Source organism: Balearica regulorum, chromosome 17, assembly GCF_011004875.1.
Source record: "Balearica regulorum gibbericeps isolate bBalReg1 chromosome 17, bBalReg1.pri, whole genome shotgun sequence".
NCBI classification, from domain to species: Eukaryota; Metazoa; Chordata; class Aves; order Gruiformes; family Gruidae; genus Balearica; species Balearica regulorum.
The window spans coordinates 11,410,605-11,438,575 of record NC_046200.1 but is presented as its reverse complement, the minus strand read 5'-3'; the positions used below and the strand labels follow the sequence as shown (position 1 = coordinate 11,438,575).

General features: G+C 46.1%; 1 protein-coding gene across 3 annotated transcripts; it reads left to right on the top strand.

The window, feature by feature from the left end:
• Nucleotides 1-1,830: 1,830 nt before the first annotated feature.
• Nucleotides 1,831-27,765, top strand: ADORA2A (adenosine A2a receptor). Of its 3 annotated transcripts, XM_075769425.1 has the most exons (4): nucleotides 2,201-2,358; nucleotides 17,623-17,758; nucleotides 18,214-19,108; nucleotides 26,428-27,765. In XM_075769425.1, exons 3-4 carry the CDS (start codon nucleotides 18,759-18,761, stop codon nucleotides 27,371-27,373), a joined length of 1,296 nt encoding a protein of 431 aa, XP_075625540.1. In that variant the 5' UTR covers nucleotides 2,201-2,358; nucleotides 17,623-17,758; nucleotides 18,214-18,758; the 3' UTR covers nucleotides 27,374-27,765. The 3 variants fall into 3 exon arrangements, with proteins under 3 accessions (XP_075625541.1, XP_075625540.1, XP_075625539.1); XM_075769426.1 differs by lacking the exons at nucleotides 2,201-2,358; nucleotides 17,623-17,758 and adding an exon at nucleotides 1,831-1,861; XM_075769424.1 differs by lacking the exon at nucleotides 17,623-17,758.
• Nucleotides 27,766-27,971: the final 206 nt, after the last annotated feature.

Here is a 27,971-nt window from a genome sequence, read left to right as displayed (position 1 = left end):
CTTAAGAAAGGGAGCTGACTGCAACAACTTTGTTTTGAATGTATTCAGGAAAAAAAATCTCATTTAGAAACTGCATCCCTGCTCCTTGAAAGGATTTTGATTCCCAGCTTTCATTGATTTCATTGGGAGAGAGTCATTTGGATGTCTCTGAGGATCTGGGCCAAAGATGAGAGGCAGCCTCTACAATATAGGAAACCCTACCGTGGAAAGGAGCAATGCTGAACAGAGACAGCAGATGCTGGCAGACAGATAATTGCTACAGCACGATGCCCCTCAAGTTCAAATACAATTGTACAGCCTAAAATTTTGTGGAGTATCGGCTAGGAGCAGGAAAATACTACCTCTTGTACAGGGCAAAAGTGAAACCATTATGTGAACAGTGCCCAATTCTAGTGTCAGCATTTTTCAAAAAGCTCTGGCAAACTTCATGTAGGCAGACAGTGTTTCTAAATTTATCAATATTGCCACATGTTTTGATGAAGCATCTAAATGTCTCATAGTCTCCCATTTTTGCTTTTTCTCTTGACTTGGCTAGTCAATATCTGCGGTCCTTCAAATCATTGCGTGTTAGTGTGTGGTAGATTACTCCAGCCTTTTCTGTAACTTCCTGGGAAAATGACCTTTTTTTTTTTTTCTTTCTCCTCTCTCCCCACAGGATTCCCATTGTGTTTCGAGCAGTGCTCTGCTCTCCACTCTGCTCTGTAATTCATAGCTGTGTGGCTGAGGCAGCCCATGTACCAGCCTGCCATCCCATCTCGGGTAAGAGCGGAGGGGAGGACACCACAGGTGCCAGATGCTGCTGCCAGTGCTAAATTTTTAATGCTTAGATGCTCATAGGTTTTGAGGTTGGTGCTGGAGTGGCTGGTGCCAATTCTGCTACTTTTTTTCCTGCTGTCTTGATACACCAAAAAAACCCCTTAAAGCATTGTTCATGCTCTTGCTGCCAGAGAAGGCTGGGAAAGCCAGTTGCCTGTGGGTCAAAGCAACGTGCATACACTTCTGGCAGATGTGACGAGAGCAAAGCATCTCTGGGGTTGGGAATCCTGAAACTTTTGATGCATGGCACAACCATCGGGCTAGCTGTCATTAAATGAATCATTTTTTCGTAGGCTGGGGTCTGCCATGGGGTTGATGGGAAGTGTGGAGTCACACTGGTGGTTTTTTGCTGTTTGTAATGTCCAGTAAGAACGTGTAGATAAAGTACTTGCTAAGATGTAAAGTTGAAAAATAGAAATAAAATAAAAAAAAAACCAACTTAGAAGACATCCACATAGAGCAGGGAGTTCAAATTCTTGAGAGGTTCTCTCCCCGCTTCAGAATTGCTGTGACATGAGTCATGGCTGTTCCCCAAGTCTGTTCCTGTGGAGGAACAGGAGATGGCTGGGGACATGGGCAGCCCCAAGGGGCATGCCACGGCGGGCCTGACTCTGGGCAGGAAATGCATGTGCGCACACTGGTGGGATCCACAAAGACCTACTCAGTGGGAAACGTGAAACTTCTGTAAAGTGTTTAATATCTTTACTGAGAACTCTTAAACACTTCCAGAGTAGTAATACACAGGGTTTCCTTTCTGGTGGTGGTAATGACAGCTAAGCAGAGAAGAGAAGAAACCGTAAGTTTCTTTCTGCTTCTGCAGCCTTTCGGGGTATCTCTGCACAGCACTGCACTGTGCCACTGGGTATAGCTGTAGGCTTAAACTTGCTGGGAGGGTTTTCCAGCCTGGAAAGAAGTAGATGCTTAAAACAATGTTTGGAGAAAGCCCTCCTTCCCTTTCCTACTTTCATTGTATGCAGATCGAGCCCAGTAAAAGCCCGTTTCTGTCACTTGCAGGTCCCTCAAGACAAGAGCTGGACTTCTTGAAGTAAGTGGCAACCTCTCCTCCAGCCGCTTTGCGAGATGCTGGTCCGCGCTGTTCTCCTTGGTGTGGACCCCCCCAGTGCCCGGCTACCCACCCCCCTCCGCAGCTCCTGTGCCGGCCGGCAGGTAACGCCGCGGGGCTGCCGGGCACCCGGCTCTGGGCACCGCCGCTGCTCGCTCGACCTGGGGGAGCCGCGGCCGCGAGGCCCGACGCCGCCTTCCCGCTGGGGCAGGGGCTGAGGCCGGGGGCGGGGGGCTCCGCGCCGCCCCGCCGCGGGCCGTCCCCGCCGCCGCTCCCGCCCCGCGCCTCCCGCGCCGCCCTCCAGGGGGAGCCGCTGCCGCCGGCTCCGCGCCGCCGGGCTGCCGGGTCCTGCGGCGGAGGGCGCCGCGGGGCGGGAGCGGGACAGCGCCCGGCGGACCGGCACCGCCACGGCCACACGCCTCCCGGGCGCCGCGGCGGAGGCGCGGGCGGAGCGGAGCGGAGCGGCGCCCCAAGGGCAGGTGGGTGATGCCGACGTCGCCGCGGCTGGGCTCCACGGTGAGGGGCGGCGGGTGCCCGGTAGTGCGGTTCTCGGGGCGGAGCGGGACCTCCCGGCCGGGGCGGGCTGCGGGTCTCGCCCCGCTGTCTCCTCCCGCCCGGGCGGTGCGGGCGGCCCCAGCGCCCCGCTGGTGCATCCCGAGCCCGGCGGTCACAGGTCCTGGGAGACGCTGCGGGCAGCTCAACTTCCCTCGCGGTGTTCGCGACGGCCCCGGTCCCTCTCCCGCCAGTTTTAAAAGTGGCCGCCGCTGCCCTCTCGGTGCTGCCTAACCCCTTGCCCCAAGACGGGGCTGAGGTTTTTTTGCCACCACTTTCCCCTGCCCCGGCTTGGGTGGTTTGTCCACCGTGAAGCTGGTGCTTTTCACACCGTTCTGATTCCCAACTGTCAGTTCTCTGACACACCCCCACACTCCAAGATGCTTGCTTCACGGATCTTCCTTCAAACGTGAAGTGCTGGACTTTGCCCACCTGCACTCAGTCCTCCTTCTAGCCCTTCGGCTGATATTTGTGCTTGTGCTTAATCATAAAATAGGGATTCCACAGGAGCACTCTGCATCCCGTAAACTTCTCCATAGTGTTTAACAAAGATTTCCATGCACTTTGCAATCATGCTAAGCGAAAAAGGGCAGGGACTGAATAGATGGCATTAAACCTGTGCGCAATCTTATCCTATTCCTTGCCCCAAAAGCCCCGACCCTGCCTCGTCTGTGTCAAGCGACTGAAACAGTTTCTCGCAGCGTCCCTCCTGCTGTGCCTGGGAGCTCTCTAAGCCTTGGTACCCAGCGAGTATGTTAGCAGAGCTGCCAGTCACAGAGGGGTCTAGTATCTCTGTGCTGAGGGGAGCGGGCAGATGAAGAAAAGGGGAAGAGGCTGCAAGGTGCCGGTTGTCTCCGGAGTTGTTGGGAGGATGTGTGAGAAGGCTTTCTGCCCTGGCAGACAGGGCTCCAGGGCCCTGCCGGGGTGACGTCCCTCATGGAGGTGCAGGCAGCCCATCCTGGAAGAGCACGTTGGGCAGCAGATGCATTCCTGCTGTCTACGTACTGGTGTGTGGTGCCCTCAAAAGGGATGCTCCTGGGAGGAGAGTTTTCTGCATGGTTGTTTGCGTGGTCTAAGAAGCACCCCAGTTGCTTTAATGGTCTTTTATGTCCTGGTGCAGTATAAGCTTGGGGTAAGTTTCAAGTGCAGAGGTATTGCAGGCTTCACCATAGCTTGAAAGTAGTAAAGGTGTTCAAGCACTCCCTTCAAAACCACCTTGGGCAGAGAGCCCACAGAGGAAACAGGAAGGGTTAACCAAAAGAGAGCAACGTGACTCATATAGTAAATAGCAGTTAATAGAATTGCCGTAACTACTTAAAATTATTTTCCTAAGCAGATGGTCAACTATAAGATAACTCAATGTTTGGATGTATTTGTTTTCAGGTTTCTTATCAGACTCGTAAGTCTCAGACCTGTGTAACTCAAGAACTGTAGTAATTGAGAAATTCACTCTTCTGCATGAGAGAAACTCTAACAGAGAGAAAGCATGGCCAGCTCCTGCTGTTAGAGAGACACCTCTCAGAGCACATTGTCTAAGTGAAGTACAAAAAGATAGATAAAGTGACCAACGGGGATGTGAGGAATATTTCAATTGAATTAGATCTGTGGAAGAAATACCTTATTTTGAATCTCAATAAAAAAATCAATATAAATGTAATCACATATCACAAAAATACTATGAAAATGAAATCCTGTCTAATGCGGCAAATGGATTAAATTCTGAATTAACCAGGAAAGCTATGAGCCTCTGAATTTGTAGAGAAAACACGTGGGTACAAACTGCAAACATGTATGTGTGTATATAAAATAAAAATGACCTATTCCAGGGTGTTGGGGGAAAAAAAAAAAGAGGCAAGCATGTCTCCTTTTTAATGCTGTTCAGGTGCTAAGTTTGTAGTTTACACATGCACATAATCTGTCTCTCTTTCCGTATGTATTTTTATACATAAAAAGTAGAATCAGCATCATCCTGCGGCAGGTCAGAGGATGTCAGCCCAGTAATGATGTTTTTAGCCTCTGTCCTTCTGTCAGTGGGTGCAAAAGGCACTAAAGATCTGGGCTGAAAAGCCTCCTGCCAGGTCTCCCGTGTTTGCATTTCTATTTTTGCTGATATTTTAATAGGACGTTTCCATAAGGGCTGCTGGCACTATTGCATTTGGATGTAATCAACTTTCGAAAGCTATTCATCTTTTTTGTTTAATCTTCAATAATGGATTTTATGTAGAGCCATGTGGTTAAGCCCTCTTAAGAACTGGTGGGAAAAGCTCAGTCCAGCAGGAGGTTTGGAGGGACTGTTCTGAATCTTTTGTGTGTCTCTGAAGGGTCTGGGCTGGCCGGCCGAGCACATCCCCTTCAGCCTTGAGCTTGGCAACTTTTCCATGTAGTGTGGAGGGAAAACCTCCCCCTTCACCACTTCCTTTCTGCCTGGTTGACTGATGGCTATATGATTTCTTGTCTATACAGGATGTTTAAGGTTTCACAGATTTTCCACCAAAACACTTATTTTCACTGTGCTTCAGCTCTTCGGTTTGGTTTGACATTTCCGCCCACATTTTTACACCTGAGATGGGTCAAGGCATAATGTGGCTGAGCTCTCTGAGTTCTGTGCAGCTGTGAGTGAGGTGTTTTCCATCTAAAGGCTGTATTCAGCATCTTTCTTGGTGTCCTGCAAAGTTTGTTCTTGTCTTCAGCTTGAGCAGATTTCAGCTCTTGTTCATTCTCTCCATCTGATCTGGATGGTGAATAACTCTCTAGGTCCTTCTTCATTGTGTCATTTCCACCTGAAAATAGGGATGGGCTATTATAGCTTTCTTTTTTGTTCGACGCTAAACCCCAAGAGATCTTGAGCTGTGTGTCAAGGAATCAGGGAGGATTCTCACAAGTCAATGGAGAGCTACTCCCTTTCTTTGGGGTCTGGTATTTAGGACCAGAAGGCTTGGTTGCCTCATGGATCACCTTCAGGTTTTGCATCAGTGCAACAGCCTTGGTGAAGCTACTTGAACGCAACAGCACCAGTTCCTTGCCTCTCTGCTCATTTTAAAAAGGCAGAGAAAGCTGCCTAATTAGTGGGATGCTCATGTAGCTGAGTATTGAGGGTTGGTCTGTTAGGAGTAAAGAACAGGCAGCATTCTGCCTTGGGAGGGCACAGGATCTAGGCAGATACACAGAAGGTGGTTTAACCTCTGAAGGCTTCAGTTTCCTCTATAGAATCAGAAGATGCCTCTCCCCTCACAACAAAGGTTGCATCTGCGTCAGGAATAATTATTGGTTGTATTGCACTTTTTTTTTCCCCTGAAGTAAATCTCTGTAGATCAGAATGGACAGATGGCACATACAACTCTCAGTTATGGAAAATATCCTCAGGAGGTACTTTGAGGTCATCTAATCCATGCCTCTGCCCAAAGGCAGGATCTGCTATGCTTTTGCCATTCCTGACAGCTATTTCTCCATCCTGCTCCTAAAGACTTGCAGTGGAGAATCCTTACTTCCCTGGCGTGCAGGAAACACCCAATATCCAGCATAAACCTCCTTTGCTGTCACTCATTCCTCATCCTGACCACAGAGGATCAGCAAAGAGTATTTAGAAGTGCTTCAGCAAATGCAGGTATTTAGTAAATGTGAGTGAATAAAGGTGTGATCTCTTTCACTCCTCAACCTGAGTTCTGTAAGGAGCAAATCATACGAAACCTGGCTACCTTGTGCCTGATGTGGCTGGAGATGGGGTAGGTAGTCTGTGATACAGCTCCATATGGTGATGCAATTGCAAACTTCGGATCAAGTTGTTTGGATAGACACACAGCGATGAGGTTATGAAAAGAGCCGATGAGCCACTAAGTGCTTAGGAGAGTTCAGAGAAAAGCCAAATGCAACAAGCTGGCTTCTATAAAATTAAGTCTTCAGGGTGATCACTGCTGTTAGGCAAAAGTGTTAACAGTGCTGTGGCATGTGTTTGAGGGCAAGCTTTGTCCCTTCCTGTTCAGGATGCCTGGGGCTTGATATGGGTGCTATAAACAGACATCAAGTGCTATGTGAGACTTCCCAGGCTGGCAGAGAATAGGATAAGACCTAAGGGAGGCGCGTGCCTCTCTGAAGTGACAGCAGAGGCTCAGGTGATAGCTTAGAGCACTTTAGACCTCACTATTCGCTCATGTTTAAGCAACTAACTCAAACCTTATCAGTTTAGTTTATGACTTGTTCTGGAGAAAGGATGCTTTTCATCATCAGGCCTGTTGGTTGATTATTAAAAACAAAAATTACCAGGTAGCATGAAATACATCCTATCTTATGTAAAGTATATGTAAATGTCATTGTAGAAGATACGCAAGAGCAGGAGTACCGGAGCCTTCTTCCGCACAAAGCAGCAGTAAATCTAGTGTCAGGAAGGCTACGCTTGAAATTTTATGGTTTGGGGCTCTTGGTGATGTTTTTTTGATTTTTATTTTTTTTTAAAGTTACACATTTCAAGCCCAAATAAAATAAGTAATTTGTTACAACTACAAATGCAGCAGTGGAAGGCCGGGTTTGAAAAGAAATGACAGCTACACGACAGATCTTATTTATCGTAGAAGATAAGTCAGGGGTTGCATGCAGTAGGTTTATCACTCTCTGACAGGTAGCAAGATAAAGTCCAGGTGTTACATAGGGATGTGGAAAGACCTGAAACAGGAATAAAGAATACTTCACATAGCATTTTTAGGGAACACTTGCAAACAATGCATCTGAGACAATGGAGAAGTTAGCGGGGAGTGAAACTTCTTGCAGGGATGGTTTGAGCCAGGGACAGGGGGAGGGAAAGGCATACAGAGAGAGGATGAGGGAATCTTCCTGTCCCCCCTCTGATACAAGGAGAGGAAAGGGGGGTTTTCCTGCAGCTTTGGAGACGTGACGAATGACATGCTGGGCTCCTGTCTCTGTGTTGATTAGCATTTGTGATTGCGCTCAAATCCAGGGTGGAAGGCACTCAGGCATTCTCAGGAGGCCTCTAGTACTTGCAGACTGGGGCTGTTTTATCTGCCGGCTCGCTGAGATACAGCATTCTGTCTCCCTGTCCCCTGCGTTTATCCCAGGCGACACTCATAGGGACAGTTGTGGCTCCTTGTTCAGCAGTCCTTCAAGGAGGGCAAGAGAGGGACTGTTCACTGGTGGAGCCGTTCGAAGCTCAGCTGAACCGATGCCAGCATCAGCTGGGGGTCACATCTGCATATGTCCCTGGGCAGAGTCCCTTGTGTTTGAGTGAGTAATGCTGTTGAACAGAGGGAAGTGTAATTTGGTCTCATTCTGCTCTTTTAATGCGTCCCTTTGGGAGTGGTGAGGTTTGTACTGTTTTCCCTGTTAGAAGTTTCTTTCCTCATTTAGTATTCAGACCTCAGAGTCTCTCCCATTTTTCTCCTGCGTTTGCTTCTTTGGAGCTATTTTGTTTTGGGTTTACACTATTGTGTTCTCCTCTTGCTTCTTGTCTCCCCTCCTTTTTTTTTCTCACTAGGGGAGCCTTAATGTTTCTGCTCTCTTTGCCTGTTCTGTAATGTTGGCCTGTTAGCCAACATCTCCCTTCTTGTACTGGGAAAGTCTTCTGCAAACTGACCTATCATTTTGGTTATTGAGGTTTCCCCAGAATAGGATTGTCAGATCCTGTTATGAATCAGTTGTTGAGCTTAAGGAGTTAAGGAAGAGGGCTGTTAAATACCACATTCTGTGGTGATAACAACTTTGGTTTCAGTATGAGATCCATATACTTGGGCACAGACTGGGATTTTCCATAGGAAACGTTTCCCAGGATAAAAGACAGCTTAAGAGCTATGTGGTTCTTTCATACAATCTTCAGAAGAGAGGCACGTGATTGAAATTGATTTGAATGATTACAGTTTCCACATACGTCCGATCCACAGATCAGTGCCCAGGTTCAATGGGACGATGGAAAATAACATCACACTGACTTGGGCTGGCACCAGCACCGTTACAGTTCCTGGAGCAGGTGCGGGGAAGCACGTTGACTTTTAAAAAGTTTCTTAAATGTTCTGCAGCCTGGATTTTTGGCAAAAAAATGACCTCTGCTAATGGCTACCTAGTCAAGGATTCCTTAAAATAGCCTGATTCCAAAAGTGCTTCCTTCCCAGAAATCAGGCCTCTTTAGCCGGACCTGTTAAAACTGAGACACCTAACTTTGTCAAACACCTAACAAAAGATTAATGTTTTGTTTTATGCCATCCTGTGTCTTGCCTAATTCTGATCAAAACTCTGCTTGACCACTATGATGCATTTAGGGTTACAACATGGGTAGACATTGAGGATTCTGGTGGATCTGATGTGGTTACATGATTCTTCTTCTCTGGTACAACTGTATAGTGTCAGCTCTTGCAGGATATAGAAAGGTAAGAGGCTGTATTCTTGGGCTGAAGCCTGGAAAGAGGATTCATTGACAGTTTTTGTTGTCTTTCCTACACCTTTTCCTAAAGGAAGATCTTCCTTTTCCTCCATGTAGCACAGTGCAGCCTAGCTGTATGACTACAGCAAGCAAGAGATGGACACAGTACACTTCGGAGAAACCATCCTAAATTCTTGGGGCTATCTGTTCTGGGTGCCTCCCCGGGATCCACCTCTGCTTGACTAACATCTTTTGTGTTTGGAGTCAAATGCCACAGTCCCTAAGGAATTTGCCTTGGGAGTCTTTTTTGGTTTATCCTTGTTCAGCAAGTTGTGAAGATGGTGGTTGTCATGCATTTGAGGAATGATTGCAGGGTTCTTTACAGCTGGAGCTTTTTAAGATCTCTTATTGTGCAGAAACTGTAAAATATCTTAAGTTTTCACAGGAGAAAAAGGCCACTTCCAAGCCTGGTAGAGGTGCGTCTATTGTAGCAGGGTACTTGCTGCTGCTCTCCTTGCCTTTCTGCTCCCCGTAGACAAACATACTAACCCATAAACAGCTAGCAAGTCCAGTAAAATATTTTCTAAAGTGATTTACTACTACTATGTGATTTACTAGTTCTCCAGTGCAATGACTTGATGTAGAAGGAAAGAAACCGATGACTAGAAATGTCCTTTTCACCAGCAGTTGCATGCTCTCTCCACCCTAGAACATCAGCGTCTCTGGCCCGAGCAGTCAGAGGAGGAAGCGGGCAGAAGTAGCAGGCTGTTACTCGTAAGCGGATGTGCTTTTACCACAGCACAAGACTTAGAAGACGAAGGAAGGACTTTGTTAGAGTCCTCAGAGCACCAGCTGAACACTGAGACTTTGGAATGAGTAAGCAGGGACACTGGAGAGTTCTTAATAAATTGGATTATAATCAAGGACTTGGGGAAAAAAAAGTCTCTTTGACTACCTCTAGAAAGGCTTGTATTGGCATGGCTGACTGTGATAGCGAAAATGCAAGTCACTTTGCAAGAGTGACAGAAGTATGGTGCAAGTCAGAGCAAAGAGAAGAGGGAAGGACAGAGTAAGGGCATGTGGCCTTGAGACATCATCAGAGCATCAACTCCTCCTTATGCACAGAGGGTGGCAGAGTCCTAAAAATGTCTTAAATAGCTTTGAGACTGAGACAGAAGCACTAACGGGATGATGAGACGTGACAGAGCAAATAAGCATTAGTGAGTCAGGATAAGCACCTTGAAAAATGGAAGAGGGAAAGTTGCTGGAAACAAACCAAGGAGGCAGAAAATTTGTTATCATGGCTTTTGCCTGCTTTTGGGATGAGCCCACAAATCCCGCATTGTCACTCTAAATGCTTTTTCACTGGCAGCTGATTAACAACCTGAGGTGAAATGAGTTGGGTAAAACATACTGATGCACAGCCTGGGGGTGCAAGGGGCCAGGACACACCCAGGGGCATGGGAGGAAATAGAGTTTCTTGTATTGGCCAAAAATCAGCCGGTATTGCGAGGCACAGGGAGCACGTGCTCGATCCCTGAGATTGAGCCAGCAGTGAACAGCCCATAGAGAGCAGACGGCAGTCAGTGACGTTGGCTGTGCAGGGGCAGAGGATGGGGGAGCTCTGGGGTGTCTGGATGGGCTCTGCTGCCCTGTCAGCAGGGCAAGCTCTGTCTGTGGAGCTCGGGCCGAGTGCTGCTGCAGTGTCACTGCTTCAGCTGATAAGAGAAGGGAGCAAGTTGGGGAGGAAGGATGTCATGAGCTGTGTTAGCAACCCAATGGAGGCTGGACTGCTTTTCATACTGTGGGTGGGTATGAGTAAACCACTTGGGTGGCAATGGGAGCTTCATGGTGAGTCCTCAGAAGTAACCCTTGCTCGGAGAGGTCAGTGTGTGAGCTACGGATGAGCTAATGCAGTGAGACAGCTTTGCTTTGGCTTTGAGACAGGTAGAATTTGCTCATCTCTGTTCAAGTTGTGCAGTGCCTTCATCGGGACAGAGAAGGACAGATAAGGAATCATTTTAAGTTACGTGGCAAGAGGTGGAAAAAGTTACATTGCTTCTCCTGTAGAAGAGAGGACGTTGGTTGACTTGGTCCAACAGCACTCCCTGCACTGGAGTTGAATGAGGTTTTGTTTCGCTGTCAGAGCTTAGGTCAACACTGCTTGGAACCTGCAGAAGGACAGTGCTCAGAGAGGGAACAGGGCTCGCAAGGCCTGATGGAGAGCAAACCTGTAGTTAGAGAAGGCAAGTAGGGTTTGGGAACAACGGGTTAAAAACACGGGAAAACAGACAGATGTACCCAATTCTCAACTGCCTGCCTGGAAATTTCATATAGAAATGAGAGGTGAAGTCACATCTGGAGAGAAGTCTCCTCCATTATTTTAAAATATATCAGAATGGATGCATTAGCAATACGATAAATATTTTCAGAGCAAATTCCTCCCTTGCCTGTATTCCTCAGTGGGTCACCTCTTCTTGATATCCTGTTTTCTTGTTTCTCTTATTTTATTCTTGAAGGGAATACTCCTTTTGTATGAACACAGCTGGCTTTAGTAGGGCTGTGGGGAGGCAAAGTTTGCTTTTCAGTTCTTCCCTCGCACAGGAAAGGAAAACTGGATCCTCAGAGACATTGTGGATGATATTGGCAGTAGTAACTTGTTTCTGGCCGTGGTACATGGTTTTAATTACACTTTTTTACATGTCTGTCTTATGAAAGCTTATCCAAATGCTTTATTTTTTATTTTTTGAAAGGGCACTGTAGGTAAATCAACATCATCAATCCTAGATAATACAAATGGTTTGCTCAAAAATCCACCATGTTTCTGTGCCTTTTGGCAATATATCTTGATGCCTGCTGCCCAGTGAGACTTTACTCTAGTGAACATGGGGAAACCTTTTCCCTTGTGTTTGTTTGTTTGATCTGGCTTATTTAACATTAGCTGGTCATTCAGCCTTACTTAGTTTTGCCCTCCCTGGCTTTTTGTGACCATTAGAATGGGAATAATTACTGTGAGGTTTTTTCCTTGCTTTTAAACATTTATAACATCCACTTAGGAGAAAAAAAAAAAGGTCAAATGCATTCTGTTCTAGTCTTCTCTTCCGCTACTGCAATAAAAATTAATCCACTTCTAGCACTTGGAGGGCAGGAGGCAAAGCTGAAATATTGGTTTTGGAATAGCCATTCCTATTAGCCAGCCCATCTGTGTTATGACCTTTGCTCATTGTCCAGTGGGGCTTCACTTTTTGGGTGGTTTTGTTTTGTAATTTTTATATGGGTTATGCATAAGAGAAGAGAGACAGGGGACAGGCTATGATTTTATTATGCTTTTTGCTGCTGTCACTGCTGCAGTGGTATGGGTGTCTCTAGTAATTCCCTAGTCGATAAAGACTTTACACCCAGATTCACCATGCTTTTTCTTGCTGTGAGTGTAGCCTCCTTTTTTGGCCTGGACTGCAGCAGAGCTGGAAACGTGAAGTAAAAATGTCCCTCCTCCCCATTTCTGAACTGACAAAGATGAGGGGCAGTACAGATCTCTGAAGAGCCATTTCTTTTGCCTTTCACAAGTACATGGAGTGAAGGTTTTAAGTTTCGGAGGTCTGCTGCTTTCCTGTAACAGGGAATTAGAGTAAGTTTAGCAAAGCTGAAGCCCTAATTTTACTTAGTATTTGTGGAGATTTTGCAAAGCCAATCCAGAAACTTTGTTGCCCCATGGTAAGGTTTACACTGGAGGAAGTCTTAACTCCCCAAATGGAGACAAGCTCTGTGCTTCAAAAGATCCTTGGCCCTGCAGTGGCTCAGCAGCTCAGACAATGTTTTGGATCCTCTGAAACGATCCTCTGGAAGGGCCAGACTGCCATGTCCTTGATAGAACAAGAGTTTCCAGACATCACCGTGTTCTGCACTTGTATGGGTGCCCACACAGGCAGGTGTGCAGGACGTTGGGCACCTGTAACTCCAGGGAAGGTTGAGGGAAACTGCAAGTGGTCCAGGTACCTGAAAACCAAAAGCATGTGTGCTGATAATCTTGCCTGGTTTGTTTCACTCGTATCCTTTGTTAACAAAGAGCAATCTAGAGGGAAATAGTCTATTATTAATATTTAATTTCCTCCTATTACTGTAAGCAGATGACCTAAAAGATCATTTAGCCAGCAGCCAATAATAAAGCAAATAGAGGAATCAGAAAAAGTATGTCTTAGATGGGTGATGCCGCCTTCCTCCTCTCTTTCCTGCCCCACCCAGCCACATCTCTTCATCCCTCGATAGGATGCAGGAGTGGGGCTGCTCTCTGACAGCTCCAAGCACGCTGGCTTCGTGTGAGCAGTCAGGGCATGGGGACGCTGCTCTACGTGAGGTATTCACAAAATACCGAACTTCACAAAGGAAACCATTGAGCAACGCAGAAAAGTGCTGCTGCTGCTGCCTTCCCTATCATTCCCCTTGGAAGGACAGCTGCTTTCATTATGTTTTACAGCCTGAGTTGTTTTGCGAATTTGTGTACTGCCTGTGAGCACGTTGGCTCATTTATTGTGACTTGATCCTCTAAAGAAATAGGGAGACAAGATTTCTTGGAGACTTTGATTTTAAAGATAGGGAGATTCTCTTTGAGCTGAAGGGATTTCAAAGACAGGATAAAAGCTGACAAGCATCTTCCCCTCCAGACTTTGGAAAGCAGGAAACCAATGATTTAGCAGCACCAATTTTCTGCTTACAGCCATGTGTGAATTCAGGGGTTTTCCCTAAGGGAGTTAGGTAATCTGTACGTGGCTGGTACCTGGGAAGGATCATGTTGTCGAAAGGAGATGCTAGATTGTGATCTGTGGAATGAGTCCTGATGAAGACTCCCCCATGGACTCGTGAGCTGCCTGCTGCCCTGCTTACCCCATCCTGAAGCAGACAAGGAGAAAACAATCCTCTCTGGAGCCGGGGGAAGCGGCAGCCTGTCACCTACTTGCCCAGAGACTGTCTTGGGTGCCCTGAGGGCTGCTGATCCCCTGGAGATCTGATGTCTGAGACCAGCTGTCAAGCTGAAGTGTAACAGACGTTGCCATATACGTCAGGCTGGTGTGCAGAGCAGAGGACGCTTCCTTTCTGTGCCAGTATGGGCATCCAAAGCTGGGATGACTGAACTCAGCCTGAAGGGTCAAGGGCAGGACATGAGCTTGTCTGAGGTGGTGATTTGAACCAAACAGGGGCTAAGGGCTCACCTTGATGCTTTTGGCACTCAGGAGAGAGAAGGGGCAACACCTTAGTCAAAAGCCAACTGAAGATGCCAAACAAAAGCTTGCTTAGGCTCCAGTGGTGAATTGCTTCATGGGAACGTGCTGTTCAGATGCTTTATTGAATTTTCAAGGAGCGGTTTTTCATTGGGGCTGAAATATGAGAGAGAACAGAGTGTTCCAAGTCACTAAAAATGAACAGAGCAACAGCTTTACAGGTTTGTGAGTGGCAAGAAAGGTTTATTTAATAATGGGGAAAAGGCCAGAACATAGCCCAGGGTATCAAGAAGGAATTAATCCAATTAACAAAATAAAACACGGGCTTAAGAAGAAATACTAATTGTAGCTGTCCAGCAGGTTGTGTGATACAGGTTATTTTTCTTAAGTTTCAAGAAGCTTGCAATATTGATCCCTAAAGGGCCTGAGATGTTAAATATACACTCCCCCAGTGAGTAAAACAGGTTGTTAATTAATATTGTCTTGTCAGACCTGGTTGCTGAGCCTTTGGGTCTTGCATGAAGTAGATGATTCTATAATCAATTTTGTATTGCCTCTGGCTATGTCTTCTCTAGGTGGTCTGTATTTCATTTTGTCCCTGTGCAGTAAATTTCTAGCCATAGGAACAGAAAGACTGAGCCTGTTCTTGTTTTAAAGCAAGTTGCAAATACTTCTACAATTAAAGACTTGTTATCCCATTGGGTGAAAGCTATAGCAGGCTGACACTGCAGGAGATGAATGAGGCGAGATGGGCGAGTTTGGGTTGAACATGGGAACCTCCCGGGTTGTGGCACCTTCTGTAAGTAGCAGGTGAGACCTCTGATGTGCTGGGGTTGTGTGGCTAATAATTGCTTTTTCTAATGTCAGTGGCGACTGCAGAAGCACTGGCTCTGAAGCAGACACAAAATGTTGTTTTGTCGTGGCTGGGACACCTGCCTAGCTCCGGTCATTTCTCTTCTGAGATGTGCTGGCTCTGCAGAACTCGTAAGTGTTTTCCGGCCCATCTGAGAGCAGAGGGTGGAAGGACATGTTGTCCGCTTCTGGACACAACATCTCACAGATTGCGTCAGAATAAACGACTAGGGCTTGGGCTGAAGAATCAGGACACTGTTTGTGAAGGGGGATCGGAAACAAGGGACTAAACAAATTCAGAGATTAAAAAATTCAAATTTAACATCGGACCATGAAACAAACAGCTAAAATAGAAGGATAAAAGCTCTGTTTTGTCAGAAAACAGTATGTGATGGGGTCATTAAACTTCAGATTCCAGCATCTTGCTTTTTCAGGATACATGCAGAGCTGTAGGCAATTCCAGCTTTGTCTTTGTGCTGAACAATTAGTATGTGGGGGCCTCCGCAGTGTAGGTTTGGTACTTCCCTCCATGTCCTGTTGGAAAATGAGTTTGAGATGAGCCATTGAAAGAGTCACATTAAACAAAATGCATCTGGGATTAATATGGATTCATAATCCTACTAAAGGAAGCTCTGAAATGGGAAAGAATATCCCAGTGATTTCACTTTGATCCTCTTCACTGAGGTGTATGTGGTATGAATATGAGGTGCAAGAGCAACAAAGCAGGACAACAAAGTAAATCCTCTCAGCCTTATGATGAACGTGACCAGTTCTCAGGCTGGCTCTGTTCAAAAAGCAGTTTCTTCAGTTCTTTTGACTTCATCTCAGACTAACTTGCGGGGGTGTTTATGGTGGGTTTATTTTACATAGCAGTAATTTTGGCCCAAGTATGTCACAGTAAGTTTTTAAATTTTTCTAAACTTGTCCTGACACTGGAGTTTGGTCATGAGTTTGACCTGCATGGAAATGTGTGAGCACATGAGGAAGCAGAGAGGTGTACGCTCCCTGCTCCATTGCTGGAGTATTACCCTGTCACCAACTCTGCCGCCGTGATGCTGAGGGACATGGGAGCTTGCACCCACTTCAGAGCCTTCAGGCACAGCCGTGCGTTGTTCCTCTGCCAGGCACACACACAGTCTTTCTCTTACGGGCCTGTTTTGCCCACCGCTTCTCTTGTTTGGTTGGGTTTTTTTCTCCTACCAACTTTTTCCTGTCTTTTTTTCCCCTTTCTTGCTCACACACGCACACAAAGCATTGTTTATTTTTCATCTTGCCCTTTCTGGTTTCTCTCCCTCTGGATTTTCTTTATTTCTATTTTATATTAATTCTAATCCCCTTCCCTGGAAGTCAGGCTCAGGAGGGAGTGTTAGTTTTGAGTATCACTGCTTTGAAGCAAACCTATTGGGATTTGTAATGGACAGTCAGATGCTAGCAGAGTGATCTAGGAGCGTATCACTGACATCCCTGAAATTCAAGAAAGTAGAAGCAATCTTTAGGAGGTCAGTGGAAAACCAGTTTTTGCTAAAGGAAGATGGACAATATAGAGACTTCTTGGGGTTTTTTGTTCTTTAGAAAAGATTAAATGGATGATCTTTATCATCTTAATAGCTAGATCACAAACTAATCTCTTCTGTTGATTTCTTCCACACAAAACACATAAAGAAGATTGCTGAAGGTGGAGAAAAAGCTAGGTTTTTGAAGCACATCCAAACCACCAAGAATCATTCACTTTCCTTTCAAATGCGGCATTAGCAATAGAGCTCTAAATCAATGAAAGGTCCAAAATGAGATTATATTCCTGAGATCAGATGTGAATCACAAGTTAATCATATTTTCTTTTATTATCACTGTCTTTACCCTTTTATTTTATCCTGAGAAATTAGGTTTCTGACTTGAAAACAGTGAACTGTGAAGGCATGAAACCCTGCTGGGTTAGACCACACCAGATCACCTGTGGATGGGGCTGCAAATATCTTTTGTTTTGGAGGTTCATGTTGCATCCGAAACTGAGCTCGACTGATTTATCAGTTAGTGGTGTGCATCCCTCTCTTCCCCAGCCCTCTGATGTTACAAGTAGCTGTTTTCTTAAATTAATGAGAAAATAGTACTACTAAAGCTTGCTAAATAAGGTTTAAAACCCACTCTGGAAATAACAGGGTAGGATGGCAAACAATTATCTCTTGACTGTGGCAGGAAGCTCAGGGAACTGTATTCTCCATTGCTATATTTTTAGCTGAAACTTGTGGTGAAAGTCACCCATGTCTGAAACCAGAGGTACAAGGTGACCTGCAAGTTTGGTGTGCAAGTGAGGCAGGTAAGCACGTAGATGATGTGTACCTGTTCATATGAAATAGCAGCTGTAGGGACTGCGTTTCTTTGCAAGTGGCACCAACTTTAGTCTCAGATTTGTGTGCCTGATACTCCAGGAACATGAATGTATACTTAAGAGATGACGTTGGCATTGTGCCTGTGTGTGTGTTTCTGGGAGAGGTGTTTCTTGATGGATGTGTTTCTGGCTGGTTGTAGTTGAAGAATGATGCTGACCTGAATCTGTGGATGCAACAAACACTATGGGCAATGCAGGCATAACGAATAAATGGTTTGTTTATAGGATAAAGATTTACGTGAACAAAAACAATGGCATTGCGGGAGAGGAAGCTGCAGAGACCCTTGCAGACAGTGTGCATACTTGGCGGAAAAGTCCTCAAAGATGTCACTGTCTGACATACCTCACACTACTCTCCCTGCTGATCGTGTTCCAGTATCTGTGCACTTGAAGGAAAGACTGGGTATGGCAACAGAGTGGTGAGCACCCACACCAGTAGCATAACCCCCTTATGAATGAAAGTTCGTGTCATCGCAGAGCAGCGTGTTGGTGCAGCACACTTTTGTGGCGAAGTGCGTGAGGGTGGGCAGCATGTGATGGCTCAAGTCTTGTTTTTGTGATCAGAGGGAGACAGGTGTATGTAAAAAGGCTCCTCCACCTTTCCTCTGTGCAGCCACTGCACTTGCCAAGGCGTAATTAGTGGGGCTCTCGTGTTTCAGGGCAGACTGTGGAGCAGCTGCTGAAGTGCCAGCTCAGTTGGTAGCCTCGAAAACAAAACGCCCCTTGTTTCTCATCACCACTGTGAAATACTGCCTTCCTGAGCCTTGGGTTTGGCCCTGCAGCGTTCAGGATAGACAAAATGTGAGATTTTTGCCAATGATGTATTCTTCTAAGTCTGTTTAATATCCGTTATCAATTTAATGTGCCACTTTAATGAGATTTTGCTTTTTCCATCTCCTCCGTAGAGCTGATTACTTAGCATATGTGGTTGGTGTTTGTTTTTTGTTGTGTTTTTTTTTTTTTAAAGGAAACTACAAGTGAAGAAGTTGAATGTTTGCTTCAGCTGAAGAGAATATTTCCCAAGTCCTAGGGGGAAAAGGTGAAAAAGAGAACTGGAGGATGTTGCTAGTAGGTATGTACATGACAGGAAGCCATGACTAGCAGTATGACTGTCAACAGGAAACAAAAAGTCACAGACCATGTGACACTGCCATAAAACACACTTTCTGTGTTATGTTGCCTGCTGGACTTTGTGGCCTGGGAAGCAGTGTATGTCTACGTGAGATATTCTCTTCTCCATTCATCTGCTGGAGTTTGAACTATTCTGCATCTGGTTAATCCACTTTGCTGGAGTTGGCCAGTCCTGTTTGGTTTCTTCTTGACATCTGCTACTGTAAAGATCTTGAACAGCTATGGGGAGAAAAGGGTGTGTGTGAGCAACCTTCACCGGCTGGCAGCTGAGTGCTCTTCAGACCCCAGGCAGCTTTGAGGTGTCTCGGCTGTTCAGTGCTCTGCAGATATGAACGCTGAGCTTTTCTGGCACGTTCTCACGTTGGCCTGGTCGCTCTCACCATGCTAGTACATGGGAAAGAAGACTTCCTCTCAGACATAGCTTACATCATCCTGGAGCTGGTCATTGCGGTGCTGGCCATCCTGGGGAACATCCTGGTCTGCTGGGCAGTCTATTTGAATAGCAACTTGCAGAACGTCACCAACTATTTTGTTGTGTCCCTGGCTGCTGCCGACATTGCCGTAGGTGTGCTGGCAATCCCCTTTGCCATCACCATCAGCACTGGCTTCTGTGCCTTCTTCTATGGCTGCCTTTTCATTGCCTGCTTCGTCCTGGTCTTGACTCAGAGTTCGATCTTCAGCCTCCTTGCTATTGCCATTGACAGAATCATTGCGATCCGCATACCCCTCAGGTAAGCATGGGTTGGGCTTTGGGGATGGTGGGGCCTAGGTTGGTGAGGGATGAACATCAGTAAAACAGCAGATCTAGAGATGAATCGAGGAAGGAAAAGTTAAATGAGGAGCAGCACTTTTTCCCTTGTAATTTGAAAAATCCCACTTTACTAGTCTTGAAGGTTGCCTTGGCTGCTGGATTTTCTGGTCGCTGCTTCTTCCAGTTCTTCTCTGTCCTCATATGGTGTGTGCCCATGGCATCACAATGGCGCTGCCTGGGAGCTGCTGTTCCACATTTAGACAGGACTGTACGGTAACCTCAATAACCAGCACTCTGATCCGGAGCCAACTGCACCAGAAGGATCACTGTGGGAAAGTGGAGCTAAAGCAATACGTGGTGGAGGGCAGAAAGGGGGGAGGTCAACTTGTCCCCTTCCCAATGGGGAGAATGGAGGACTCTGCCTGCAGCTGTAGCAGCAGGGTTGAGGACAGTGTGGATGGTGGTTTTCTTTTAGGGGTCCACTGAATGTGAAAGGAGGAAAAGCAGCAGGTGATGAAGAAACAGGCCTTAGGAAGGTTTGGACTTGCTTAGGCACTGCCTCTGGAAGCAAAGCATGCCAAGTTCAAGGCAGAGGCTTGTCCCAACTCAGACCTGCAGAAGGTTATTCTGTGGTGTCTACGCTAGAGTTTAAAGGAAGAAGATGACATTTCAATATTAGAGCTTGAAAGCTGAATATGACTAGCTGCTACTTTGCGTGCAACCAGGGAGGTTGATGTGGGACAAGGGGAAGTTTTGCCACACGCACAGGGGCTGCTACTCAGTTCAGTCTCCCCAAAGCACATTGTTGTGACGGGATATATCTGACCATGGGCGCAGAGCAGCATTGCTTTTTGTAGGCTGTGTTTGAATGCTTTGTGACAATGCTTCCGAGTCGTTCAGTAAGCTCGGAAGATGTAGAGGAAGCCCTGGGAGAGGCCGGTGCAGGCAGAGTGTAGGAGTCTCCTTCCTTCCCATCTTGTCCTTAGGAGGATGCAGCATGCTCTCAGGAATGGCACTTCCTATCCTGCTGAACAAGAAATGTAGCTGCAAAAACGGAACAAATTTCTGATTGCTGTGCTCCGAAGTTTGAGGTTTTGGACATTGTTGCTCCCGTTGAGCTTAAATCACTTGTGTTGACTTGCACAGTTTAATTTTGTCTCTTGTGAATACTTTGGTCATCCAGCACTTATGTTGATTAACATAAACCTCTCATTCAAAAATAGAAAGTATTCTTTTCCCTAGAGCTGCGGAGATTACCTTTCCATGTGGACCGGTACAGCATAGTCTTTCCTGAAGCCTCGCCACAGCAAGCTTGTGCTGCTGTAACATTACCATCAATTGTTGGTTTCCAAACCTATAGTCGTACCTCTACTTTTGATGTAGTTGTAAGGAATAACTATTCCATTCCATTGCAGAGAAAACTCTGTTGATATTAGTTACCTATAAATTGGACTGTCTCCACTTTTCTACAGTTCTACATATAGATGGTCCCAGTTTATAAACCAAAATAATGATAAATGGTACAAAGAAACATAGGTAGACTAGCCCTTGACTCTGAAACGATTTTTGAGAAGGGCTAATGTCTTTAATTCATTTCTCATGAGCTAACTCTGAAGGCTTTTGCTGACAGTTTAAGCACTCTTATTGCTGGAGGATGACTTGCCAGGAAAAGGATTTTAAAAGTCTGGATTTCTGCCCACTTTGGGGGGTATCATTGTAACTATATTGTCTTGAAAATTTAATTTCCTGGAATAACCAAGGTAAAGAGTCCTTTAGAAAAATGAGACTTCATCAGTGCTGGACATTGTACTGGTTTCACTATTTTGTTTTTGAAAAAACAGAACACACCCTCTTCCGCCCCCAGAACAGTGGAGTTGATTGGATGCAGAAACTCTCAGGAAGATCCATGGGTTCATCCCCCTCCTTGTCCTCTGCTGGTTTGTCCTTTTACAGTAGGACCAAAGAACTTGTCAATTGTGTTTCCCCTTAAGAATTTATGGATGAATAAGCATTAGATTTATGGCCTCAGACATGCTGAGAAAGTGAAAGCTGATTAGCTGAAGAGGGAAATGTGATACGATTCAGACTGCTCACATCGTCATATTTTTCTAATATCTGGTTGTCTCAAAAACATGTCAAACCATTGGAAGGAAAGTTCTGCCACTAATGATGCAACATTTGCACCTTTAATGCCTGGGAAAGCTTCTTCTCTCCTCCTCAGAGGACAAGAAAGGTAACACCAGACATTCCTAATATTCATTAGATGAATGCTCTTAAAAAAAAAAAAAAAAAAACCCCAACCAAAAAGAAATCAGACTTCCTTCACTGAAGTGAAACCGAAAAAAGCCAAAGTTATTTTTTCTTCTTTTTTTTCAGTGTTTCATGTGTTATTTGTCCTAAGGAAGGTAACCACATGTCTCAATGGATACATACGTGGATGTGTATTCCCACACAAATAAACTGTGGGTATTAAGGAGGCAGAAGAGTGGGATTTCTCATACTGCTTGGTTTTGGACACCTCGGTACATAATTAGAGTTATCTTTGGAGTGATTTTTCTGTGGATAAAAGACCCTGCCCCAAAAAATTGCAGTGAGGAAAGACATCTATAGGTAAAATCTAAAAATACATAAAACACAATTTGTGAACATCTTATGGGTTCTACCTTTCAAATGATTAAAACATTGTGTAGAATTTGATAAACTTTCCAAAAGTTTTCAAACACTTTGCTTACTTCTGCCAGGTTTTATACAAATGTAACACACTGCAAGTGGCAATGAAGCACTCCCAAGGAAGTGAGTCCGAACAATAGTTTGGTCTAGGATAAAATGCGAACTGTGTCTGTACGTGGCAGGTACCTGAAAACCTGTGCTCGCTGATATAAAACCCCTGGGTGTTCTAAACAAAACTGGCTGTGAGTCTGAGCTCCAGGATGAAGTCATGGGCCAAGAACAATTGCCGCTTTCCAGGCTCTTTGGTGCCAGCAAACGCTCCATGGGCACAGTGCCCAGCCACGTGTTCTTCTGCAGGCACTTGTGGTAAAGATACTCCCATGGTGAAGGACAGGTAGCTCTGATGCACTGGAAAGAGAGGATAATTTTTTCTTCCTGCAGCCAAATGGAAAAGTTTTCTCAGGTTACTGTTTGCTCTGTGTGCTGGATGCAGGTATTCACGGGTGGCATGAATACTTATGCAGGTCAGTGTCACCTGCAGTAACTTGCTGAAGTGCAGACCTTTTCCTCTGGTGAAAGTTGCTTTGGAGAGGATTGACTGTCTAAGCTACTGGGATGCTTCTCTGGGAAAGCTCCCTGTCACTTGGAACACTGGGACAGATTTATCCCATGTAGTGGTGATTGAAACTGCAGCTCTGAGGTGGCATTGGGATGCTAGAGGAGCTGGACTTCGGCTTCAAAGTCCAGGGTAGGAAGAATAGGGGAGATGAACACAAACCCTGACTGAAGTATAGGACATGGAAGGGATCTTTGTACTGAGAGCAGTCCTTTTCAGCAGTTTCTTTAATTGTCTAAGGCTGCCTTCTCGAATGAGCATCTGAATTAGTGAATCAGGGATTTAATGTTTTATTGTCACGTTGAGCCATATCCAGACTTACTTCTTTCCTTGCTCACCATAAAATTTTTGACTTTATGGCAAGCATTTCCTACATGCGCTCATGTTTGCGTCAAATAGATTATGGGCAGATTCAGCCTAATATAAAAGAAGAATAATTCACTTCCTCCTTCGAACAACCACAGGCATGGCTTTGAAAGCAGTGCTAGCTCCATAGGCCACAGTGGAACTTGCTGTTACCGAGGTTTTAGTCTGGAAGCTGATCGTGCCACAAGTAAAACAACAGTGGCTGTCCACTGTCATTGCTTCTGCTGTTCAGAGCCCTGTGCCCATCTGTGGGATCCCACCTACCCTGTCTCCATAGCATAGTCAAGCACTGGTACCAGTTACCACCTGGTAACAGGGGAGAAAGTTTCTTGACTGAGAGTTCTAGGAAAGCGTTGTTTAGGTGGTACATGAGGTCTGGGTTTGGTTTCTTGCTCCGCCACAAGATTTCCTGGATGATCTGGGATTGTCAGTGTTTCTCATTTCCAGATACATGTAATAGGGATAGAATATCCTCCTTTTGTCTTGCCTCCTGTGACTGCAGCTGCCTGAGGTGCGGGCTGTTGCAGGGATGTGTTCTGTAGTGATTTGTTAAAAAAACATCGAGCACTGCTGGAATTCAGATCAAAGCCCAGTGCCCTCAACGCTGAGCACAGGCTTTCTGGTGGGATGCAGTAAAGATGACAGAAATGTGCTCCGTGCATGGCAGAGCCATCTGGCCAAGGTGTGCAGTGCTGTCAACGAGGTGGGTTTGGAAGACAAGCAGCAGGCTGGTTGGGTGCTGTGACGATGAGTTAGGTCAGCTACGTATCATGCAGTGTATGGAAAGATTTTAACTGCTACCCGAGGACCCTGTGGTTCTTATACCAGCACTGTCTTCCACCCAGCTTCATAGTTTACACATCAGACTGGTGAGGTCCTGCACTTTCTGTAGGAATCATTGTCTCAGTGACACAGAGCTTAGGCCAAGGACCCAGAAGTGTCACATCCTCAGCCAAGTTACTCTAGGCAGCACAGATGAGCTGTACATTCACCAAGGGCAGCTCCTCTCCTGGAGTCAGTTTCCCAGCCTGATAGTTGGTAGAACAGCAGGGCAGGTGAAGTTATTTTGGGGAAAACATCTACATTTTCATCTATTTGCAAAAAGCGGGTTTTGTTTTCTAGAGGAGCCAGGTGACCCTATCCCCACACCCAACTCCACCGTGAGTGTCCCTGTGTTCTTCACTAAAGTTCTTTGTGTCTGGAGTTTCATGAGTAGAAGTTGTTGTTTGTGTAGCAAGTCCAGTATTTCCAGGAAGCATGAGAATTGCTTGTGCACAGACAATCCAGTGCTGTCTGGACATATCGGACATGCTACAAAGTCACCTGCCAACTACGCAGAACACGGGCTGTAGGTGTGACCAGCTCCTTTCAGCAGGCTGTGTCTCCTGCATAGGTGCCAGCAACTCACAGTGTATGTGATGCTTCCTCGAAGCCCTGAACTTGCCATGTAGAGCTGTACAGCACTGGGTATACAGAGAGTAGCTAGAAATTAAGCTCTTCCAAGTGAATGGATACTTCTCAATGGGTACTTGGCCAACATAGTGCCACACAGTATGTGACAAGATGCTGTGAGCTTTTTCTCTTAACCATTGAAGGTAGAGCAAGGTGTTACGGAAATGCGCTGAGAGATTGATAATTGCCACTGCCAGCACAATACACTGCAGCTGGAAAGCAGGAGGCTGCTTGGGTTAAGTGCTGTTCCTAAGCCTTGTGAAGTTTGTTGCATGGGAATCTCCAGAGGGTAAGAGGGAGGGAGAAGTGGGGGGGGGGGTGTTTGCCTGGAGCAGTAATGAATATATTTTTAGTGGAAAGGAAGAGACATCTCTAGTCGTGGGATAACAGCTGCACAATTTCAAAATTCCTCTGACAAGATGTAGCCAATTCCAGGGCTGCAGGGCTTTGAGGGTGCGTTTTGTTTTGTTTTTTGTTTTTCCAAGCTTCAAGCGCCTTCAGCCAATCTCTTGCTCCCTGAGTGTATTTTTCAAAGCACAGATGCTGTTTTGCTGTGTCGATGAGGTCTGAATGTGAGCAGCTCCCTGCTACCATCCATGCTGTGCCCTTAGTATCCCCTAAGCATTAAGCAGGTTCCACTGCTTGCTGGGGAAACTTTTTAATCTCTCAGAATCAGCTGAATCCCTCCCTCATTTCTGGAAGGAGGATTTCGGTGTATTTTGGGTACTGGGAATTGTGTGGTTAGCTCCCTCACCCACTCCCTCTTTTCTGATTTTGAAATGCAGCTGAGGAAGGAAACTCAAGCCTACTGAGTTTTGTGTAGAGCCAGTTTTTTTCCAAGGCTCATTAGCAGGGATTTAAAGCCGGTGTAGGATCTCCATTCTGTACTGTGCCCAGCAAAAGCAGCTCCTCCCTTCTCTTGAACTTATACTGGGATAGGAGCATGAACCTCTGCAAGCAACTATTTCATTGAGATGGAAAGATTTCTATGGCTTGTTGGATTTTATTTTATTTTTTTAATGTTTGTTTGCTGAGAGAATTCTGGGGACAGAGGGAGAAGGAGCATTGGGTAAACACTGGGAGCCCAGTGCTACCGTTGTCCGATCGCAGACACATGGGGTCAAGTACAGTGTGGGACCCACGCTGGACAGTGTGGGAATCCGGCCATCTACTTTCCATGCTAAGCATTACCGAGGGAAGGAAATTGCCTTGAAATGTTAAACTGTTGCCCTGATTTACATTTTCAGAGAGAAGAACTGGTGGAGTCAGCTCAGGACTCGCAGTAACCTGTGAGGCCTTGGGAACTGGCCGGTATTTCAAACAAGCCAAGGTCCCTGGCTGTACTGTCAGGTTCTTACCACGTTGCTCACCGTCTCTTTCAACGTGTCTTGGAGAATTTACTGCTAAGAGCACTGGCTTCAGCCAGCCATATCAATACCTCCACCATTGAAGTCCCCTTTGGTGTGTGCAGTGCAGAGACAGTCAGAGCACTGTCCTCCTTTCTGAGAAAGACATGAGGTCAGCTTAGCCGGGCTGGTGCTGACTTGTCTCAGTTCTTTAAGGAAGGTTGGTGGTGCTGGCCTTCTTGAAAGTGTTGTTGTGGAGCAGAGTGAGGTGCTGTGCAAGCGAATGCCAGCCTGGCTTCTGCAACTCAGTCAGCAGAATTTCTCTGGAGCACACCTGAACATGGACATGGGGCCGATGGCACTGTGCTTCCTAGTTCTTTTGTGCTATTTGGGTTACAGATCTACTGGAAGACAAACCTAGCAATTCCATGCTATGAGGCTGCTCCTTTGTCATAAAGGAGGAACTACCTCAGCCTTCAGCAAGAGCACCATGGTGGTCTTCATCACCAGGGGTCAGAGCAGTGCTGTTGATTATCCAGGCCACGAGATCTATATGCATGACCAAGTGGGCTGGTGGAGTGAAGGAACACAGATGGAAACTGTATTAATTTCACTGCTTTTCTGTCACCTATTCCCTGCCTAAAGGAAAGAGGAGGGAAATAGATGGCGTACAATGTCACCATGGAGTCCTTGCTGTGCTGTGCTGTGTGGGTTCTGCACAGCAATTCAAAGGCCCATCTGAAGAAGCAGTTGCCTTTCTTGCTGTCTTCTGGGCCATTGGGAAGTCGCTTGGGTGTCAGGGGCTTGTTGAACAATACTGATGTAATTCCCATTTCTTCTGCTTTATAGGTACAATGGCTTGGTGACTGGCTCTCGAGCTAAAGGTATCATTGCCATCTGCTGGGTTTTATCTTTCATTATCGGCTTGACACCAATGCTAGGGTGGCACAATCGCTCCCAGATTGAAGAGCGGGGTTCCAATAAGTCCTCTCCCATCAACTGCAGCAACAGTATGGTGGCATGTCTCTTTGAGGCTGTGGTCACCATGGAGTACATGGTCTACTACAACTTCTTTGCCTGTGTGCTCTTGCCCCTCCTCCTCATGTTTGGTATCTACTTGAAGATCTTCATGGCAGCCCGGCGACAGCTCAAGCAGATGGAGAACAAGATGGTACATGGGGAACGTTCTCGCTCCACTTTGCAGAAGGAAGTCCACGCAGCTAAGTCTTTAGCCATCATTGTTGGGTTGTTTGCAGTCTGCTGGCTTCCACTACATATTATCAACTGCTTTACCCTTTTTTGTCCAAATTGTGCCCATGCTCCCCTCTGGCTGATGTATCTGGCTATTATCCTGTCTCATGCTAACTCGGTTGTAAATCCTCTAATTTATGCCTACCGAATCAGGGAGTTCCGACACACCTTCCGTAAAATCATCAGCCAGCATATCCTGGGCCGGAAGGAGCCGTTCAAGGCAGGAACAGCCAGCTCTAGGACTTCCACTCATGGTGGGGACGCAGAGAATGCCAGCATACGAATCAGTGAGTATGCATTAGAGGTATATACCAATGGAGAGATCCACAGGGATCCTGAAAAGCAGGACTTAAACAAATGCAAAGCCGGCTTGGAATGGCACCACAATGGAAATGCTCTGGACGTGGAGACAAATGGGCATCTCCCACATTCCTGCAAAAATGGGATTCTCTCAGATGCGTGCATGAACAGGGAGCTAATCAATGCCCAGGTGTCTTACTCAGATCTAGAAAGAGCAGCCCTCGCAGCAGCTGATGTTTCCTGATGAGACTTTCAAAGTCTTCCTGGTAGAATTATTTTTTTTCCATTGGTGACCTCTGCCATGGCAGAAAGGGAGGTTGGGGGGCGGGGGGAGAGGTGTGTATTCAGATTGCTGTGGAGAAAGGAGTCCCTACCCAAGACTGTTGGGAAGATCCTAAATACTAGACTGGAATAAAGCCAAGAGACCACTGAAATGGACTGAGGAAGGAGGGACACGTTACCCCGTCAATGACCTGTCACCAAGAGCTGTGCCAAGGTCACAGATGGCATTCCAAGTTCAGCACTGGGAGACTCTGCTGATGCAGGGCATATCATGACATCATGCTCTACTGTATATCTGTGGTTGTATGTCGGTTTTGCTGTCTTTACCAACAGAAATAAAAGCATGGCTGGAAGTATTCACTGAATTGCAAAGAGCAACAAGGAGAGGCCTTGTAGTACTTTGGCCCTGCAACAAATGGAAGGGGGACAGCAACATCTATTGGTCAGGAAGGATGCCAGCAGCTGCTTGGAAAGGGAAGGAATTTTACCTGATGGGAACTCTGGATACCTTCAACCATGGCATTTTGTCTTTCAGTTCATGTTTTTAAAGCTTATACTGC

Excerpts from the sequence above, each read along its gene's own strand:
- ADORA2A (XM_075769426.1), top strand. The coding sequence starts at position 18,759 with ATGCTAGTACATGGGAAAGAAGACTTCCTCTCAGACATAGCTTACATC. Across the intron at positions 19,109-26,427 it reads GCGATCCGCATACCCCTCAG|GTACAATGGCTTGGTGACTG; the intron begins GTAAGCATGGGT and ends TCTGCTTTATAG.